The 21,713-nt window shown below is 42.7% G+C and overlaps 1 protein-coding gene across 18 annotated transcripts in view; it reads right to left on the reverse strand.

Moving 5' to 3' along the window:
- The window catches only part of QKI (QKI, KH domain containing RNA binding), a 249,315-nt gene that overhangs the window by 175,611 nt on the left and 51,991 nt on the right, over window positions 1-21,713 (reverse strand). For all 18 annotated transcript variants that reach the window (XR_012801028.1, XR_012801029.1, XR_012801030.1 and 15 more), the window contains exon 2: window positions 4,280-4,422. Coding sequence is in view for 15 of the 18 variants with exons in the window: in XM_075596719.1 (XP_075452834.1) it covers window positions 4,280-4,422 (143 nt within the window). In the remaining 3 variants the exon portion in view is untranslated. The remainder of the gene's footprint in view (window positions 1-4,279; window positions 4,423-21,713) is intronic.

The following is a 21,713-nucleotide window of genomic DNA, read 5'->3' on the forward strand; positions in this document are numbered from 1 at the left end:
ATAAGACTTAAATTAAGTACATTTTGTCAAAGTCTCTTAATTAAAAATGTAATAGATGGCACAATAAAAAGTCTTATAGCTTGCCATTTTTAAATTATTATTATTATTTTGTTTTATAAAGTATGGTTACCTTCAAAACATTTTAAGATGGGACCTACTCAATATTTTATTGCAGACCAGATGTTTCTAACTCAGCTGGGAGTAACCAGCAACTGAAGTTGAAAATGTAAGGATTAAATATTCTACATTTGACTTTCAGGGAACTTTTGGGGGGAAAAAATAAAAAATAAAAAATACAGAACACAAAAGTGATATCCCAAGCCAGGTGGTATGTTAAAGACCGTTGGATTTTGAGGGTCTTACTTACTGCACCAAAAAAATACATTAAAAAAAAAGTAAATTTGAGTGAGATCAGTTCCATTTTAAATTGCAGTGGTAGAATATAATGGACAATGCATAAATGTTAACATAGATTGTGCTTACCTTCCATTATGCCAAGTATATGAATTAGAAAAATTGCTCAATTTTTTGTTTAAAAATGTGACATTTCATTACGTTTCCACTGTAGTTATGCTTGGCAATTGGTTTATGATCTCAAATTATGTTCAAAGCAACCCTTGGTTTGACTTTTTATACTGACTACCCATAGTACAGTATCTCCAAACCTTCTTACGGTCATAAAAAAAAAAAGGTAAGCCGTTTGTGATTTTTATTGTCAAGTCATTCAACAAGTTTGATCACCTATGCGACTGTTGGCAGGGGTATTTTGAAGGCCAAAAAAGAGACTACTCATGGAGGTTGTGCCCGCAAATTGAATAAATAGCTGTAAAAAAATAAATAATATATATATGCTCATTTATGGGGAGGATGAACATTACTTGCCTCTAAATAAAGCAGGATACTGGGCTTCATTTACCCAAGGTTGGCAGTTTTTATGCGATGTTCTGATTAACCTTGAGGGAGCCCTTATGGCTTCCCTAAACACCACAAAGGACAATACTCCAGGGGCTCTTATGTTCAGGGAACATCAAATATTGCTCGTTGTTCAGAATGAGATCACGTTCAAACACAATGAAAGTGAAGGTCGCTCCACCTCTGTTCGTGTCGCAAGGGGCCTGGTTGCAATTTAAAATCTCTACCCCAAGCATCCTAATGGTTAACACACTAGGAGGAAGCACAGTCTATGAGATATAATTAAATCATATTACAAAGAGGAAATGCAAGTCTAGGACATCTCATTGGTCTATCAGTATCAGAGACCATTCATTTTCCCAGTCTGTGCATCATGAGTTAAGGCAGCTGGAAGGATGGCTGATTACATGTCAATCACAGAATTCTACTCTGGTGTTCAAGTAATGGTTTTTGATACATTCCAAAATAATGTAATGGTTCAAATTCCTTTCAATAGGTTTGTGTTTAACAAATAAATAAACTGTGCATTACTCTCATTTTTCCTTAAAGCATTGAGTGATATATTAAAAATCAATGATCAAAAGCAATGGCTTTTAAAAGTTTCTTATTTTGTAATTTCTTCATTCCCCCCCTCCCCCCCTGCAATTTATGGCCATTTCCCAAGTGACATATGCACAAAAATACACGTTTCTGGAGTAGCAATATAACATTAGTTTTTAAAAATGAAATTGCACAACAAACTTATTTCATGCTTGGCAAATCCAATCCCAAATCTATGTCGGTGACTTTCTTTTTAAATGGGCACATTATCGCAAGGATGCAGGGTCTTGGCTGCCTCTCCGAGTAATATTTGTCACTGTCAAGAGCAGTCTGTAACCTTTGGCTGGTAGGTTTACAGATTGCTTTCCTGTGTCACCTATCTTTACCATTCCCATTTAGGTATCTTAACAGCTGCTGATAAGAAACAAAAACCAGAGCTACAGTTCAGTGCACATAATGTTTTGAGATATAGATACTGTACACACACATACACACAACCTTAGGAGCCAGACAAAATTAAATAGCCAGTGTTTTGTTACGCGCAGGAGTGCGTTCTGGCTACCCCCATCCCCATTGCGACACTGTCACCGTGTGTCTGATAGAGACACACCCCTGCCAGTGTGCATTCAGAGCAGGGGCAGGCTCCGACTAGCTCCACCCCAGAACTCTGCCATAAGCTTTGGTCCCGCTGCGTCCGGCGGCACGCGCGCGTTCCTCACCAGCAGGGGTATCCTTTCCTAGCCGGTCCCAGTCCCCCCTCGCTGCACGGCTCACAACATGCTGTGACGCATCAGCCGCCAGGGGATGCAAGAAAATTGTGATCCCGAGCGGTGACGCGTCACGTGGTGCGCTGATGAGCCTATCAGTGGCGGGGGCGGGAGCAGGAGCTGTCAGACCGCTTCCTCCACAAGGTAGGGGGTGGTGTGTGTGTGTGTATCAGCGTGTGTGAGGAGGCATTTGTGGGGGAAGGGGGAGGGAGCGGGAGCTGCTTACCTTCCAGCAGCTCCCTCCTGCAGCCCGGGAGACCGAGACCAAGCCCGTGGAGGGAGGGGGGGGGAGTAGCGGGTCCCTCCGCTCAAACCACGCCCACCTCCGGCTCCCTACAGACCGCATATCGCGGTCTGTGCCTGTCAGCACGCTGCCTGTCAGCACGCCGCCTGTCTGCAGTGCGGGCGCGCTGACTGAGCGAGCGGGGCCTTAGGCCCCGCTGCCTCAGACCACGTGCCCGCACAGCAGACAGGCGGCGCGTGGAGAGACACTCGACCGCTATATGCGGTCTTTAAGGAGCCGGATTTCGGGGCGGGGGGGGGCGCGGCCAAAACGGCAACTGACAGGATTCCAGCCGGAGCTGTCATGCTTTTGCACAGACCCACCCCCCCCCTCCCTCCCCAATCTGCCGCCTCTCCTCCCCGGGAAGAAGACGAGCTACAGCAGCCGTAGCTGGGCGCAACCTCCCCAGCATGCGCAGCCTGACACGGGCAACGGAGCTCTAGACAGCTTCCATCCTCCGCCCCCTCATTGGCTCCCTGTCGCACCACGTGACGCGTCGCTGCTTGGGATCACGATCCTCGTGTATCCCATGCTGGCTGACGTGTCACAGTGCGCAGCGAGCCTTGCAGCGAGGGGGGGGGGCTGGGGCCGGCTCGGGAGGATCTCCTGTCTGGTAAGTGACGCGCATGCGGACGCGCACGCCGTCGGAAGCAGCGGGACCCAGGCCTTAGATTGCTCTCCGCTCCTGCACCCTTCCCACGGAGGCACGCGCGCACACAGTGACTTCATCCTTGCAATCACCGCTGCTGCTGGTCCCAGCACACAAGATGTGGTTTTGATGGCGCTAGGGAGTGCTGTAATCATTGCAGCGGTGATGGACAGGTGTCCTCACTGCACACAGCAGTCACCAGGGGGAATATTTTAGGTACCTTATCGCAGTATGCTTAAAGGATCAGCCATCAACACTAGTAAGAAGGTATAAGCATGGCACACTTATATGGCGCTATGTGGTTATAGTAAAAGCAGCAAAGCTATTTTCTTTTATGGGAAGTTTGGTGCCCTGTCTACACAAAGCTACTTAACTTGAGCGGCAAATGCAGAGAGTTTCATGTCTACAAATTTACAAAGAAAACAAAATCTACCTAAAAAGTCTGCAACCTAGCATATTCAAACAGTACAGAGGGAATATTTGCTTGTCCATGTTAAACATTAGTTATTACAGGAGAATGGCAGACATCACTCAAGAGTGGCAGGGTTAGAAGAATGAAACAAATAACCAGTCTTAACGCTAGAATATGGGAATCTTCATTCTGCTTAGCCTGATAAAGGCAGGAGTAACATCCATATTTAAACGCAGTTCGTTTAAATTCAAACATGCTAAACAGATGGTAAACATGCATAAATTGCACCTTAATTATGCTGTCAGTTGAATGATGAGACTGCATTACGTGACAGTGTAAATAATAATGCATGTCACAGATTCTTCCCTTCAAAATGCATATTTCGTACACATTGCAAAAAGCCTGTGTGATAAACCTACACTCGTACCAGTTATCTAAATGTTATTCTGCGCTTAACAGGTTTATTCAAGGCCCTCGCTGCAAATCAGAAAATGGTCTCTTCAAAGCAATGTTTCGACATATTGTTGAAAGAATAAACCCAATCTTCACAGTTAAGTATACAACTGGGATATGGCGTTAGAAAGTTGAAAAATATTAGCTACAAATTTGTCTAGAATGTAAATAAAGAAGCATTAAAATTGCTGCATTTAAATATTTAGCATGTGGAATGTTACATTAGAAGTTTCAATGCAGCTTTTCACATCAAAAATACTTACATCTGGGTACTCTTTTACAGGCACATAAAGTTTCTCTTGTAATTGTACAATAGGTCCAATGCCGTCAGGTAATTCTGCACATCTCCTCTCTGTACTGCCATTTAATGTGTCATTGTACATGTCTTTCCGTACTCTGCTGATCTCTGTTGGGATAAAGAAAAAATAATACGTTGGTATTCACCTCCATTGTTCCACATTCTTATGGCAAATAAGAATCTTCCAATGTAATGTATGCTTTACTAAATAAATATTTAAAAAAAAACAAAAAAAAAAAACAGTGCTTACCAGACAATACCACACTGCATATAAAATTCAGAGATGATCATGACAACCATTTAAAAAAAATGCTATCCTCCCACCGAGAACTTACAAACTACTTTTCATATCTGCGTATTTATATATAATCCCAAAGATACAGGTCAAAAGCCAGGGAACATTTAATCAATACAACTTTCACCATGGTTGCACTCGTAATTCAGATGATAATGGAGCTCTGAAGATGTCTGCTTTGATCACCAGCGTTGATTATCTCATTCTGGCACTATTAGGAGTGTCTCAGTGAGGTCTACAGGTCACCCACGGAGTAATCCAACTTTAGCTAATATTAATATCATTGAATGCCATCAAAGAAACACCCAAATATTTGCAAATACCAAGAGTTCCTCTGGAAAAGAACAAATGGTTTTCGATTCAGAAGAAATGTATCTGTGATTTCTATGGGCAGTGTCGTCCCTGACCAGTGAGTGTGGGGAATATTGCTATGATTCTAGGCATTCCTCTCACCAGCTCCGTGACGCAGGTTTTCTTCTCCCTATTTAAACAGGGCAGGATTACTGCTTAAACTTGTTTCAATGTAGCTAAAAGGCTGGTAACCAAAATGCATCATACTGCATGGAAGCTGCAGTTCAAGATGCTGTTTTTAATATATATATATATATATATAAGCTGCAGATCGATCCGTTCTCCTGTAAATCGATCGCTTGCTCCGGGTTATTTCATTCAGTTCTTGCACAGCATTATGGGCAATGTAGTCCTGGAATATGATTTTGACTGGGCAGTTACTAGATACAATTGGTGCACTGCTAGAGGGCGGGGCTCAAGAGCCAGAGCCTATCAGAAGGGGAAGGGGGTTGTCACTTTGGAAATGCTTCCTATATTAGAAACATTAAAAATGTCTTTTAAAAAAATGTTTTAAAATGCTACAAGTATTTTCTCATAGTACAGAACGGATTTTTATTTTTTTTGAACACGTAGGATATTGCTTGAACGGCTGCTTTAATTCAAAGGTCATTCTAATAATACTTGGTAGAAAATATATACCAAATCTGTCAACTCAGGTTGAAAGGGCAATAACATAATGAACCTATGAGACTAGAAAAGAAATGCAGCTCCAAGCTTCACAGAAAGCACCCCCCCCCTCCCCTCTCTACGTACTAGCTGAAGTTTTCTGCCCTAGACTGTAGATTTTTTAAAAACAACCTACCATCTGATCATATAAACCGTTAACGAAATCCCTTTAACGTAAGATTCTCGGGATTCAGTTTTTGTACCTGCTTGCAAATTGAACAGTGTCTTTACATAATTCCATGTCCTGTGTAACCATAGAGCTATATCCATTTAACATCGGAGGCATTTAAAAAGATAATAGTACCCTCGGCATAAACGTTTGTAAATATATAGCTAGTAAAATATTCAGCAGATATTTATTTTTATTTATAAAATGTTTTACCAGGAAGTAATGCATTGAGAGTTACCGCTCTTTTTCAAGTATGCCCTGGGCAAAGAGTTAAATTACAAATACAGTTACATAAGTGAACAGGGTATACATTATATACAAGACATTGCATGTACAGACATATTATACCAACACAAATATTAACATTGTTACTACAGCCAGTACTACATCTTTCCATCTGAATGTGACAGGCCGTACATTACATTTACTATTCATCATCCGTTACAGAATTTGAAAACAAAGTATGCAAGCTAAGCATTTATTTCCAACACTATTGTGATATTTTTTTAATTTAATAAAAACAAGGTAGACGGGTTAATGAATTTATCTGTGCACTTATGCACATTCAATAGAAACACGACACTATATTTCACTAGCACCAATGATTCATTATTTGATCACACAAAAAGTCACTGCTGAATGCAAAAAACTACATATTTTGCTAGACTATATCCACTCAAAATGTTGCCAACTGTGTCCAACGTTTAAACGAAAGATGACCAGTTATCTCCTCTGCTTGCAAGTACAAACATGAGAAATATACTTAACACAAGAAGCACATGCCTCTCCCCACCAATTCTGTTTGTACAGGGCAAAAGGGGAACTAAATCTCAAATTAGGTATTATGCAATGCAATTTTTAAATTTAAAAAATAAATAAAAATAAGTGAACGGTTTATCAAAATCTACAACAGAGGGGTCTTCCTCCTAATTCTGATATTGCTACCCCAGCAGCCTCCCATGAGCACTTTTTATGGTGGCAGCCATCTTTTAACCACTTCACAGTGCAAGGCTGTCACCGATTGCCTAAGTGACGTTAGTTTTGCTGAACTTTAGGGCTGCTTACAACAGCAGTTATAAGTGAGCTGCCGTCTTGATCCTGAACAAGAGGAAGTGACCCCATGTGAATGGGTCGCATGACTGAGGTGACGTCTACCCGTGGAGTAGACATGGGAAATTTGACATTTTACACGAAGGGCAAGTTTTATTGGCAAAAGATTTTAGAGGCAGGGCTGATAAGGCAGTTTGGCTCACAGTTCAATCATATTATTGTCAGAGAGTGTGCCACACACCCTCCATTTTATTGATATAGATATATTTCTCCCACTGCCCCCTTATATATCTATATGTAAAATGTATGTATATTATGTTTGCTGTTAATGTTATTTTGATGTATTTGTTGTCATAGCAGCAGGATTCCATACCATCTGTAAAAGAAATGTGGTTTGATGGACAAGGTTTGTTGGCCCCACGTGGAGCCTGGGAAGTGAGTAGAAACTCGAAGCTTTATGGAGTGTGTTTCTCTAACTTTTGGTGTATGATGGAGAACGTGCCCACTTAACAGATCGTGTCAGTAACTTACATTTTGGTGTAAATATATAGGGTTAATGTTTATTGGCTAGCAAAGAATTTGGTTTATGATGTTAATAAAATGCTGTGGCCGTTCATATCGGGGGTCTGGCTGAGATGGACGGGAGTTTAAGGGGTAGTAAAGGAATCCGGAAACATATGTTCGCTACAAAATATCTGCGACAAAGCACAAATTCCAAGGCACATTTTCAGCACAACATCTAGGGGTGGAAAAAAAAGGATAACATTTAGTTCTTACACTAGCTCTATGAAGAATGAATAGGCCAATAATGCCAAGTGAGCTTAAAAATGTCAATTGAAGGGAGAGAGTGGCCCGCAGTGATTTGGTTCAGGTCATGAAGTAGTGGGGCTGATGAAAGCTTTGCGCTGCACTAGGGTGGGTACGAGTTATTTCGGCCTGCGGGCTCTCCGCACAAAAGAAAATGATTGAATTCTAAAATTGAGAGAGCTGACAAAAATCAGCAAAAGCACTGTCCATTAATCACTAGCGTGACAGTTTAATCATCCTAAGTACTTTTATAAATAGTGCTCACAGAAGAAAACCAGATTTTATTTTAACCCCGTTTCAAAAACACTTTGTAACCATTCACCTCAAAGCAGCTTGGAATACTTGTCATGCAGTCCCAATTAAAAGTAAAAACAAAAACGTGTGTATACACATACATACACACAAGACGACGACCAAAAGCAAGATATAGATAAATAAAAGCGTTTGTGTGTCTCTTTAGGTTGTCAACTTGGTCTTATGTGTATGTATATACAAGCATGGGGTTTTTTTATGAAGTGGGACTACATGCCAAGAATGCAGAGCTTCTTTAAATTGAATGGTTACAAAGTGTTTCTGAAATGGTACAGTATTAGGGGAAAAAAGTTAGATGGGAGAATTAAATCAGAAAAGGTGTTGGGAGCAACGTGGAGGAGAGGCTTTCAACCGCAATACATGTATGATCATTGGAGAGGCCTTCATCCAGCAGTGGATCGACATGGGCTGAAGATGACACTAGGGTTGGGTGATATACTGTACAGATATCGAAATAACACAATAATCTCTGTGTATGCCGATATGAGATTACCTATTGTTGCGGTATTTTGGGAAGCCCGTGCAGTGACAGCCGCTTTGAAGCTGCCGCTGTGCTGTCCCTCTCCGCGAGCTCCCCTCCCAGATTTTGACTGCTGACTCAGAGGGACGGGGGAGTGGGAGGAGTGTCTGGCAGCAAGGGGCAAGAGAGCATGTGAGCAGGCTCAATGGTGAAAGGTAGGAACACAACACTTTGCTTTTGTTAACCCCTTCCTCACCCTTCCCCTGGGGAACTTAACCTCTTACACTTCGGACATGGTGTCATTAACAGCATTGAGCAGCGCTGACGCTCATGCTCTACTGCTCAAGCAGGAGCTTGTTTGTGTCCCTGCATGAGCGTCAGCGTTTGCGCTTGTGAGCCGGGCGGGAGGCGGGGCTAGCGCGCCACATCGCCGACGTCACGGACTGCCATTGGCTTTTGGCGATCACGTGACCGGCCCTGCGCTTCCCCCTTAAATTGTGCTGTCGGCTGCAATTCCACATGCCTCCGCACGGGTGCGGAAGGGCCGCCTAAAGCTGTGCTCATTAGGGATGATGTTTCCCCTCAGCACGGTCTTTTTGACCATGGCCCTGGCCTTACGCTTCCCCCTTTCTCTCTTCCCCCTGGGGCACTTAGCCCCTCTCTAAATATCCCTGCCTCTCACCTACACTGCTTCCACCCCTCTTACCTTTTATGAAAATGTTAAAAAATTAAACAGATTTTGACAACTCTTGATTGTCGAAAAATCTGTTTAATATATTTTAAACATTTTATATGTGAAGAGTTTTATAAATGCAGGGAGTATCTCAGGTGAGTGATGGTATGAGAGGCGAATGAACGAGGGGGATGTGAGCAGGATAGGTGAGAAAAGGTGAAGTGCAGACAGAAATGGTTTGGGAATGAAGGTCTCTGTTCTAGTAAATCTAAAGAAAAGGTTTTAATTTTGAGAACATTCAGACTTATTTTAACAAATGTATTGCGATATAGATATATCTATATATTTATCGTTATAATTTTTTTAATATTGTTTGTGGTGAGAATTTTGATATCACCTAGCCCTAGATGAGACAAATCCTTAAAGCAGCAGTTTAAGCTGTCATTTTTTTTAATTACTTTTATTTGCCTCTTTAATATATGCATCAATAGAATCCACACAATAATACGTAATTGGCAACTTGGTTAATCGATCCACTCTCCTGTGATCGTTAAATGAAGATTCGGTTCAGGGGTTCCATAAATGGCTGTCAGTGCGGCAGAAGAAGACCAAAGATGATCATATGACCAGGCAGTCACTAGATACAATTGGTGCAATGCTAGAGAGGGCAGGGCTCAAAAAAGGGGCGTGCCAGAGCCTGTTTCAGAAGAGGAAGGGGATGTGACTTTGTAAAGGTTTCCTATAGAAACAAAAAAAATGGCTTTTTAAATAATACATTACAGTTGTCAGCTGTTTTAAAAAATGCTACAGTTATTTTCTCATAATACAGAACTGATTTTTTTTTTTTTTTTGAACACCACATGTAGGAAATTGCTTGGTCTGCATCTTTAAGACCAAGTATTTATTGCACCCCTCAATATTCAGTTTAAGGCAAAATTTGCAAAGCAAATAAATGGATCTTAAATTGTGAAACCAGTAAAAATAGTAGAGGAAGTGTTACATGGCTGACTACTTTTTCTTTACTGCCACACCCATACATGAGGTCAAGTGGAACTGAACTTATGGCAGCACTGTGCATTTACTCCTTGGTTGCCAGTAACACATTACTGCAGACCACAAGGAGACAACAGGCTGAAGTGAGCAGCTACCATTTTGAACAGTTGACACATTGTTTAGTAACAACAAGGTTTAGCCAAATGCCTAAACCAACACACCTCAAAAACATGGTCTCAGGATTTGCATTAAAATAAATGTTCAATATACAGGACGCCTGCTTAATGATACGGCACTATTTTTTATGTTTTCAATAGATGGACTATAATAGTATCACTGAATAATAGTATAGTATATAGTATAGTATATAGATATAGTATCACTGAATAATTTAGCCTACAAATCAAGTAAAATGGTCGAGAGTCATCTCATCTGAAAGCTGTAATAAGTGTAGGTTATGCCCACACTTTTTTTTTTCCTGCTTCCAGAACAGAGCAATCTGTGCACAAGCACCAAACAAAATCCAGGTTGCACGTTTAAGGCATTGCCATATTTTCAGTATACTGTATTTACGGTCATGTTACCCATTCCTGAAACAAAGCTTTCCCCCCTTCAAATTTTTTTTTTTTAAATGTCATGGGGGGGTTAAAATAGGCAAAGTAGAAAATTACCAAGTATTAGATCTTTAGTATTCTTTACAAGCAGAATGGGAACTACAGGGTCCCCAGACATGAACTGCATATTTCTTTAGCTCAGCGACACCCTGGTTCCATAGACACATACAAGCCACAATTTAAAAAGGTGCATTATAACAAGTATTTCACATTTAAATGCATTCTGCAAGCAGATATGGCCTTAAGTGGTAGGCTTGGCAACAAAATCACTACCCACCCCTCCCATATTTAATAATTTGAGATCTGATTTCGCCTGAGGTAAAGGTGATCTCAGTTGTGGATATTATGCCCCGTATCAATTTCTGTTTATAACACTTCTTTTTATTGACCAAAACAATGGTTTTCCAAGTGTGCTTTGTCGACTTAACGTAACTAATCAAACGCTTTTGACTAGGTACGTTCGTAAAGATTTTTCTTTTGCACAGACCTATGGTAAATACAGTTCTATACACAACAGTAAACCTAAACGGCTGACCAGTTTTACTGTTTTTATTCAGTTCAAGCGCTGCCAGCATAGGAAGTCTACAGGTCTTGTGGCAGATCTGCAATTTAGTGCGACTAAATAAATGTTGCACTGCCCTAATATACTCCCTGGTGACATCTTTCAAGAGACATGTACTGCATTATTTCTGCTTTTAATATTTCTCTGTCTACTGAAAGTTTACACTGAATAACCAACCCAAATTAGTGAAAATGCCCAAATCTCAAGCGTGCAAACTGAAACAGAAGTTACATAGTTGAGGTTTAAAAAAAGAAATACAATCATTAAGTTCAGCCTATGCTAATACACGTTATGTTATATTTGTATTTGCTGTTTGATCAAGAGGAGGGCAAAAATAGTGAAATATCATCCAATGACATCTTATAAGGGGGGAAATAAATTCCTTCCTGACTCCAAGAATTGGCAATCGGATTACTCCCTGAATCAACATACTTCCCATGTTTACTTATTTGGTATATCACTATATACATTTCCGTTCTAAAAAGATGTCCACTTTTTTTTCAGATCTCTATTGTATCTGCCATCAGAGTCTCCATGTTGCTGGTGAAATCTCCTTTCCTCCAACCTTAAGGTATGACCCTGTATTGTTTGTACTGCTGTTGGGATGAATAGTTATTTTGAAAGTTCATTGTATTGTCATCGACTATATTTGTATATACAGTAGTTATATCCCCTCTTAGACGCCTCTTTTCTAATGTAAATAAATCTAATTTAGCTAGCCTCTCATAAGTCAAATACAGAAGTACAATACAAATTGCAAACTAAACCAAAGTCTACACAAGACTAAACCAAATGCCATATTTGGCACCCCATAAAAACCTTTGCTAGAATACCTAGAGATCTGTACTTGTAACCTTTCAAAATAGGTTACCATTTGCATGTCATTTCCCAGAATTCCTGGCTGCAGAGGAAGCACTGTATGCTAGGCGATAATGGTGAAAAGCACACTGCAGACCTGTCTGAGACGTGTGTGCTCATAAATGCCATAAAAATCATTTTGAAAATCTTGAACAAAATTTGCATTGCTCAATGAATTCAAGTGAATTGAAGGCAACTTTAACTGCATTAACCATTTATACTGAAATGAGACAGCTAGAATGTTTAGGAGCCAAAGTTGTTTAGCAGCACAGTTGTGAGGGTGAGGGAATGGAGAGAGATAGTGGGGGGTGCAGCAGAAGAGGACATGGCAAAACTCAGCACACTGACCACTCATCTTCCACACAGAAACTCCCCCCATCTGACACTGACCTGCTATTAAAGATGCAGTTCAGTCAATATCCTGCATGTGTGTTTTTTTTTAATTAATCAGTTCTGTAGTAAGAAAAAATACTTTTAGCATTTTCTGTTTTTAAAAAAACAACTTTGAAAGACCAATTTTCTTGTATTCTATTTTAACAGCCATTTACTAAGGCACTGCCCCTTCATGTCCTGTCACAAGCTCTGGCACATCCCTTTGTCAGCCCTGCCCTCCCTCTAACATGTCAGTGCAGTAGTGCTCATGAATATTCATGAGCTTCCACTGACTGTCAAGCAGAATATAAACAAGTCCCAGCTTTTAATATGTCACCAAATTTCGACCTATCAATACATGGAGAACGAATTGACTGGCAGCTATACAGTTCTATAGGTAATTAGAGATTGCACACAAAACTATTGAAGTAAAAAAATAAATGTAAAAAAAAAAAAAAAAGGACAACTGCAGCTTTAAGGGATGCAAATATTCAGTGTATCTCTCTATAACATATAATTCTGCATTGAACATCGTATTACTCAAGATAACACTGCCTTTTGACTTTAATTTCTAAAGGCAAGAGTAAACTCAACTTCCATACAATTATTTCATATCTTAGCTATTCCTATTAGTCTGCCAAACAAATAACTGCCTTGAATAGGTCAGTAAAGGCTGTATTATTTTACAGTAATTCGCAAGGTCACAAGACCAGTAAGGTTCTTGTACAAATTCAAAACCAGATGCTATTGTTTAGCAACAATCTGCTTTTATTCTCAACTAGCTGATATACCTGGCGTTGCCGGAGGCAGGGAGGGGACGGGAGGCGTGAAAGGCAGGGAGGCGGCGGTCAAAGGCAGGGAGCGGCGTCAAAGGCAGGGGGGAGCGTCAAAGGCACGGGGGGGGCGTCAAAGGCACGGGGGGGCGTCAAAGGCACGGTGGGGCTTCAAAGGCACGGGGGGGCATCAAAGGCACGGGGGGGGGCGTCAAAGGCACGGGGGGGGGGCGTCAAAGGCACGGGGGGGGGCGTCAAAGGCACGGGGGGGGGGGCGTCAAAGGCACGGGGGGGGGGGCGTCAAAGGCACGGGGGGGGCGTCAAAGGCACGGGGGGGGCGTCAAAGGCACGGGGGGGGGCGTCAAAGGCACGGGGGGGGGCGTCAAAGGCACGGGGGGGGCGTCAAAGGCACGGGGGGGCGTCAAAGGCACGGGGGGGGCGTCAAAGGCACGGGGGGGGCGTCAAAGGCACGGGGGGGGCGTCAAAGGCACGGGGGGGCGTCAAAGGCACGGGGGGGCGTCAAAGGCACGGGGGGGCGTCAAAGGCACGGGGGGGCGTCAAAGGCACGGGGGGGCGTCAAAGGCACGGGGGGGGGCGTCAAAGGCAGGGAGGGGGGCGTCAAAGGCAGGGAGGGGGGCGTCAAAGGCAGGGAGGGGGGCGTCAAAGGCAGGGAGGGGGGCGTCAAAGGCAGGGAGGGGGGCGTCAAAGGCAGGGAGGGGGGCGTCAAAGGCAGGGAGGGGGGCGTCAAAGGCAGGGAGGGGGGCGTCAAAGGCAGGGAGGGGGGCGTCAAAGGCAGGGAGGGGGGCGTCAAAGGCAGGGAGGGGGGCGTCAAAGGCAGGGAGGGGGGCGTCAAAGGCAGGGAGGGGGGCGTCAAAGGCAGGGAGGGGGAGGCACAAAGGAGCTATTACGCGGCCGCAACTCCCTGCCGCCCTCCTCCTGCTCCTCGGGGATGTTGACCGGGGTAGCGGCGTGTGGGGGTGGGGGATCAGCCGTAGACAGCGTGCTTTGGGCGGTGGGGGGAAGTGGTTGAGCGGGGGTCCTTCCGGAGGCTGCCTGCCCACTGCCTGTCCCCCCGCCGGGGAGGGAGGGAAGTGAGCGCCGGGGAGGGAGGTGAGTGAGCGCCGGGGAGGGAGGAGAGAGAGAGAGAGGCCGAGGGGGAAGAGAGTGGCAGTTGGGTGACGTCAGAGCCACCAATCTGATTGGCCAGAGGCTGAGGACCAATCAGATTCACCGCAGATAGCACTAACCTTTCGATTTTATATATTAAGATATCAGCAAAAGAACACCTACACCTGAAAGGCGTACCCCTGTAGCTCTAGACGGCAACATTGAAATGTTGGATTAGGATAAAAGACAAATTATTTAAAGGTAACTACATTGATCTCAAGAATGCAGCAAAATTAAACGGATTATCTGACATTGTTCAGTGATTAAGCATCATATGTAACATCTTCAGTGATGTGTTTTCACTGGCAGCTACCAAGGAAATAGATTGCCAAGCAAAAGAAAATGTATGCATCCAGTTCTGTACATTATATGACAATATTCTGGTACTAAAATATAAACATCTTTCTAATGATTTTTCTATATTAAAAAAAGTAATGTGACATTAAAAAACATCACAAATCACAGATTACATGACAAAAGTGTGGTATCTTCTCTATATAGTAGCGACATCAGAAAATGAAAGCCAACAGATGCAGTAAACAAACCAATACAGATGCACTGAAGATGATCTGTAACAATACCAAATATTGCAGCTGCTAGCAGTGGAAGGGACCTGTAGAGATGCACACCGCATTTACAGATAATGTAAATCATAAAGCATGCCACAATCTGCTCTCCCATGGCTGCTGCTGTCACTTCCCATGCTTTAAGTCACTTGATTTCAATGCTACGAAGCTATGAGAAAGAATAGGGAATACAAAGTAGACTTTTGAATTGCAATTACTGTCCTCAAATTCTGTGATGTATTTAAGGCAATTAATCAAGCCATACCACTGAAAAGACTGGAAAATATTTTCAATATTTTATTTGTGCATGCCACACTGTGTTGCATACTGCCACCTTCAACTACACTCAATTGACCAACAGTGGTGAGACTTCATATATGTGCCATGCCTCAATCCCAAAGAAGAAAAAAAAATGTGAGTATTATTCAGAGATGCTTGTTAAGAGTGTCATTTGCTCAGCAGTGGCTGCTACCAATTACAAAGCACTAACAAGCATTCATTAAAATGATCATTACCACCCGGTTGTTTAGGATTGCAATGCAGCTACCAAAAGCTTTTGCTTTGCCTGGCAGGCAATCACAGATCCAGAACACTGTCAATGCAATACAACTGCTTCCTTGCCACAATGAATGGCAGATCGACAGAATGGACAACACTTTACTATGATGCAAGAACAGCAGCAACCCATAGGAGGAGACCAACACATTCTAACACAGCGTTTCCCAAATGGCGGGTCGCGACCCGGCACCGGGTCACGGAATCAAAATTGCCGGGTCGCAGTGAGGCTGGCCGTGCGGTGTCCCTCCCCCCCAGCTCCCCCTCTCCCCGCGGCGGCCCGACGTGAGGTGCGGGACAGTGCTGAAGTGGTGCAGGCTGCCAACACCATGCTCTCCCGCCCACAGGATACGCCACCCACCAGTGACATGGTCCACCGCCCCCATGACATGATGCCCTGATGTAGGTAGGAAGTGGTAGCAGGGAGCACCCGCCGGGGGGGAGGGGGGTTGTTGTACTTGTGCCGCCTGTCCTGGCACTCCCTTCCCCCCGGTCCCCTTGATGCGGCAGATGGGCCCGGGGGCGGGAGATGGCCCAGGGGGCGGGCAGTGGTGGCTGCGCGGTCGCTGGCGGGCTAGGGGAGGCGGGGAGCCCCCTGCTCAGATCGCAGCCTTTCCTTTCTCCCCCTTCCCCCTCCAGTCACTCACATCCGTCGCAGCCTCTGTAATCCACTGTGTGTGTATTTGTGTGTATCTGTGTGTGTGTATCTGTATCTGTGTGTGTGTGTGTATCTGTATCTGTGTGTGTGTGTGTATCTGTATCTGTGTGTGTGTGTGTATCTGCGTGTGTGTGTGTGTGTATCTGCGTGTGTGTGTGTGTGTGTGTATCTGCGTGTGTGTGTGTGTGTATCTGCGTGTGTGTGTGTGTGTATCTGCGTGTGTGTGTGTGTGTGTGTGTGTGTATCTGCGTGTGTGTGTGTGTATCTGCGTGTGTGTGTGTGTATCTGCGTGTGTGTGTGTGTGTATCTGCGTGTGTGTGTGTGTGTGTGTGTGTGTGTGTGTGTGTGTGTGTGTGTGTGGTGTGTGTGTGTGTGTGTGTATCTGAATCTCTGTGTGTGTATCTGTATCTGAAAATCTGTGTGTGTATCTGTATCTCTGTGTGTGTGTGTGTGTGTGTGTGTGTGTGTGTGTGTGTATCTGTTTCTCTGTGTGTGTGTGTGTGTGTGTGTAACTGTTTCTCTGTGTGTGTATCTGGGTGTGTGTGTGTGTGTGTGTGTGTGTGTGTGTGTGTGTGTGTGTGTGTGTGTGTGTGTGTGTGTGTATCTGTATCTGTGTGTATCTGTATCTGTGTATGTGTATGTGTATGTGTGTGTGTGTGTATAGGGGAGAGTGTGTGTGTGTCTGTGTATAGGGGAGTGTGTGTGTGTGTGTGTGTGTGTGTGTGTGTGTGTGTGTGTCTGTCTGTCTGTCTGTATGTATCAGTGTGTGTGTGTGTGTGTGTGTATAGGGGAGTGTGTGTGTGTGTGTGTGTGTGTATCAGTGGCTGTGTGTGTGTGTGTGTGTGTGTGTGTGTGTGTGTGTGTGTGTGTGTGTGTGTCTGTGCAGGCCAGCAGTGGCTGTGTCTGTTCAGGTCTAACTGTGTGGGTGTCTGTGCATGGTCAGTGTCTGTGTTGGTCTGTCTGTGTGAGTGTCTGTAGGTCGTGACTGTGTGCGTCTGTGCAGGTCAGAGAGAGAATGGGGGGGGGAAAGAGAGAGAATAGAGGGGATTGGGAGAATATATGAAATCTGTATGGACATTCATAACTGTTTTATTTTACCTATAGGCGATAACATTTTTAGTGGGTCACGAAGGAGAAGTTCAAAAATAACCGGGTCACGGAAAAAAAAGTTTGGGAAACGCTGTTCTAACACTTCATAGGTTTTAATTTGCTTCCAGTAAATACTTAGTGTTGCAACCAGAGAACATACATTTGTGGAGGACTGCAACACATTTTCAGTCCCGTTTTGCTGAAAGCAGCTCATCACTGGCTGCACAAGCAATCTTAAAATGACCTATTGTTGCTCTCTAGATGTCCCCTACATTTTGCTTACTTCTAATCATGTAGTTGTAATGTTATTCACCCAACGTTGCAATTGATCTTCTTGAGGTCACCATCTTTTGCTAGATCCATCCTGGGCCCGACCGCCACATAATTAGTTCACCTAATTACTTCCAACATCAGGTTAAACTAATTGCTTAACAGTATCTTTTTCTGTTTACTACACATCTAATAAGAACTGCCATTCTAGTAATGTTTGACAGAGTTTCTAATTTCTTAATGTTTGACAGAGGAGCAATTTAAATCATTGCACTTTCGGAGGCCACTAAAAACATTGTGTATTCTTACAAGCCCAATTTATATTCAGCATTTGCCGAGATCTCTATGAAAGCAAATTTATTAGCATCATTATGATCGCTCAACTTGCTGCGCTGATGCCATAGATATGCAAAGCTGAATTTTGGCGTCCATCTGTTTTCTCTTTGTGCATCACTAGTCATCTAAATCCAGTCAAGATCAGTCACACAAAGAAAAAATCTATATAAAATAATTGTGCTACAAATGCAACATAGCAAGGAAGGGAAAAAGAGGGAAGGTGGGGGAAGAGAAGCAGGTCGCTGTTGTGAGTCAGTGGTTCAGAGTAAAAAAAAATGTGCACATCTTGAATTAATTTAATCTGCCAGAACAGCGGAATGAAGCCAATTCAATATTTATAAAAACATGCCTCTTTCTGTACATGTAGCGCAATTTCATAGGAAAGGCCTATCTGCCAGCTTTCATCATTTCGAATGGAGCGTAACCCGATTTGAACAGGATCTGCCAACTCCTCACAACTATCCAGTTAATAATACACTGACAATGTATGGACAGACAGTGGCCTGTTCACTATTTATTTTACCACTTCTACCCCCAAACTCCTCTAGACAGATCCACTCTTAAAATAATTTACATGTTTCATTGCCAGAGGAGCATGCAACGCTAACAGGTATCAGATGCCACCGACAGGTTTAAAAAAAAAAAAAAAAAAAGTGTGTTAAAATGCAAGTTGACTTTAACGCAAACCACCATCACCCCATTCAGTTACTTTTACATTTTAATACTGAAATATGTGAAGTCAAACCCTCAATCTTTACACTGCATTTTTAAATACTTGTCGTTGATGCTCACAGAAAATAAGAGGAATTAAACCGGTTATTAATCAAGAAAAAAAAAATAGTTGCATGTTTGAGTGTTCATTTTTTTGGCATGGGAAGGAAGTTATAAAACCGGCTTCCTACTCCATAAAGTCATTGTTTGTTGCTATGGTGTTATAAAAAGCTGGTGTCAGATTTCAAACGCTTATGACATGAAGGAAAAACCGCCATACAGTAACACAATGGAGTACTTCGCATTAAATATATTTGATGACACTTTTTTTTCCTTTTTTTTTTTTCAAGCTTATTATTTGCAAAGACAAACACAGGCACCTGCCAGCCAAAATGAGACAGACATTACACGGTTCTAAGAAAGAGATAGGTCTAGGTTTCATTAGACAGAACCTGACAATTCAAGCCTGCTGTTCTTTGACTCCTCAAACACACAGTAAGTGTATGACAGCGCTGCTTACAAATCACACAGCTGCAGCAACATCTTTGAGGAAAGGAATTGGGAGAGACGGTCAAGTACATGATCGCCTTAAATCAAATGCCAGCCACTCAGTGACAAACAGCATGGACAGTCATCATCATAATTAGGGACACTCTCCAGGTGTTGGGAGAGGAACATTACTAATGTTCCCTTGGCACGACAGCCAATGTTGACTAAAATGCCTGGCCTCTTATAGCAGTAACAGAAAGTAACAGATCAGTCGCCCAAGCTGCTGCCATTTGGGGGCGGGGAATACATGGGTGATATTTAAAGTGAAAGTTGCATACTGATGTAAAGAGTTAAAGAGCATTCAGAACTAAAATGGCTGGTGTGTCCACTAAAGTTACAGCATATGGACCGTTTTCACTTCCTTAGACATGAGTGTCAGCATTTTAATTTCTTTGAGATTATAAAACAACGGTCAGGTAGCACGTGCTGACATCCTATGCTAGGAAAAGTGATGTTCTGCGTGAGGTAGAAGATCCACACCGATTCACTGCTCCCTCAACCACTGTGAACCAGATGTCTTTACCAAAAAGGTTACAAACAGCACTGCCTATGAAATGCAACAAATCATAGTAAAAATCTGAGGCGGCTTCCAAAGGCAAATTACAGCAAATAAAAATACCACGTGTGAGCACATTCACTTCATTTGTCTCAGACAGGTCTGCAACCCTGCTTTGCACCATTATCTCTCAGCATAAATTATTTCTTGGCATACTGTATGTACAATGATTCCACTGCAGCCCCGGGATTCAGGGAAAATGCAAATTAGTAAGGTTAAGAGAATGACAATACCCAACTGTCTACGCTGCATGTTTGGAAGGGAGGATAAAGCTGTCATCACTAGTAATCCACAGGATCTCTCACACATCAGTAGCCAAGGTACAGTACAAAACAAATAAATTAAAATAGGGCTGACCTACAGAGCCAAATCTACCTTTTTATAAATACATTTGCACTTTACGTGCGCGTGACCTACAGTATTTTAAGAACCTGCATTAAAAAGCAAACATTGCTTTGGAAACAATGCTTAGAATGAGCTTTGGTTTCAGCTGACTATTGTCCTCTAGTTCACTTGGCAAAGTCATGGCAGGGACACAGTTTAAAAAAAAAGAGCTAATGCTGCCCAGCAGACATTTTTGTAAAGTCATTGAAATAATTCCTAATCCAAAATAAATATATTCCAATACACTTTTATTTAAACATGGGTTAGGGATGTGTGTCCAGTGAAAAAAATAAAAATAAAGATGTATACAAAGAAAATGACTGCCCGTAATTGTTGCTTTCAAGGCATATTTTTAACCACGAAGAAACTAAAATAAAAGTATGCTGCCGGGGGGTATTCCTCTCCCTCCCAGCAGCATGCATACTGGATTTTAACTTAAAAAACACCCGCGCGCACACGCGAAATCATAAAATATTGCATTTCTAAAGACATGCCCAGTATGTCAGTAATGGTATTATGAATATGACTGCACACTAACAATGCACGGCAGATTCTGATGTAACAAATGATAGAGCATTGTGGTTAATTTTACACCTTTGCTGCTATGCAAAGAAAAGCAAACCCATATTTTATACTCCTCTGCAAAAGTATGTGCTCAATATGTTCAAGTAATCAGTGAGTCATACTTGGCACAGGCCGCTACTTCTCCTGCACAAAAAGAAACCTTGCATAATTCAGTGTAAGCAAATAATATACACGTAAACAGACTATGAAATCATTTTTTAAATAGTTTATAATTTAAAATCGACAGCAGTGATAAACTGGCTGCCAAAAAGAGAAAAATAAAGAAGACAATGAAACTAAAAGAACAAGACACAAAGAAATGAATATCTACATCACTTCCTACCATCACCATACAAATCCAAAGGCCAACTGTGCTAATGGATATCGATGTAGTAAATATGCAAGACAAATGGTGCACATGAATAGCTCCTACAATCCATTCATGCTGGAGGTGTCTATGAGACACATCCTTTAATGCAGTGCCGGCACCTGAGGCAACAAAGGAATCCTTAACCCCTGCTAGAAAAGCCAGAGAGCTACACAAGTGGAAAAAGAAAATTATGGCAAAGCTGCTCTTAAAAGAACAAATGGGAAGCAAGTTGAAAAGCATGTGCAGTGTGCCTCATTTCTCAGGGAGGACAGTTTGAAGTATGCAAGATAAGGCAGAAATACAATTTTTTTTTTTAAGCGTTTGCTTATATTGTACCTGAAGTATTTGAACAAACGGCACTAAAACGTACCTGGCCCTTTGCATTAAAATAGAAATGTGGCAACAGTAGGCACTCACAACTTTGTGATGCAGGGTCTGTGCAGGTACAGGCAAGATATGAATGTACGTGGCCACAAAGATACTCAAGGAAAAGCAGGAATTCCTGTCCCACTTCAGATGACTCCCACTATACACGCAGTTCGGCTCAGTTATACTGACTGAGCCACTAATTGAGCCAGCTGTGCTGATTTAGGGATATCCTGAAAACCTGGCCTGTTTGCGGCCCTCGAGGACAGGAGTTGTGCAGGCCTGCTGTACATAGATTTGACG

Source organism: Ascaphus truei, chromosome 4 (genome assembly GCF_040206685.1).
Source record: "Ascaphus truei isolate aAscTru1 chromosome 4, aAscTru1.hap1, whole genome shotgun sequence".
In the NCBI taxonomy this organism is placed as follows: domain Eukaryota; kingdom Metazoa; phylum Chordata; class Amphibia; order Anura; family Ascaphidae; genus Ascaphus; species Ascaphus truei.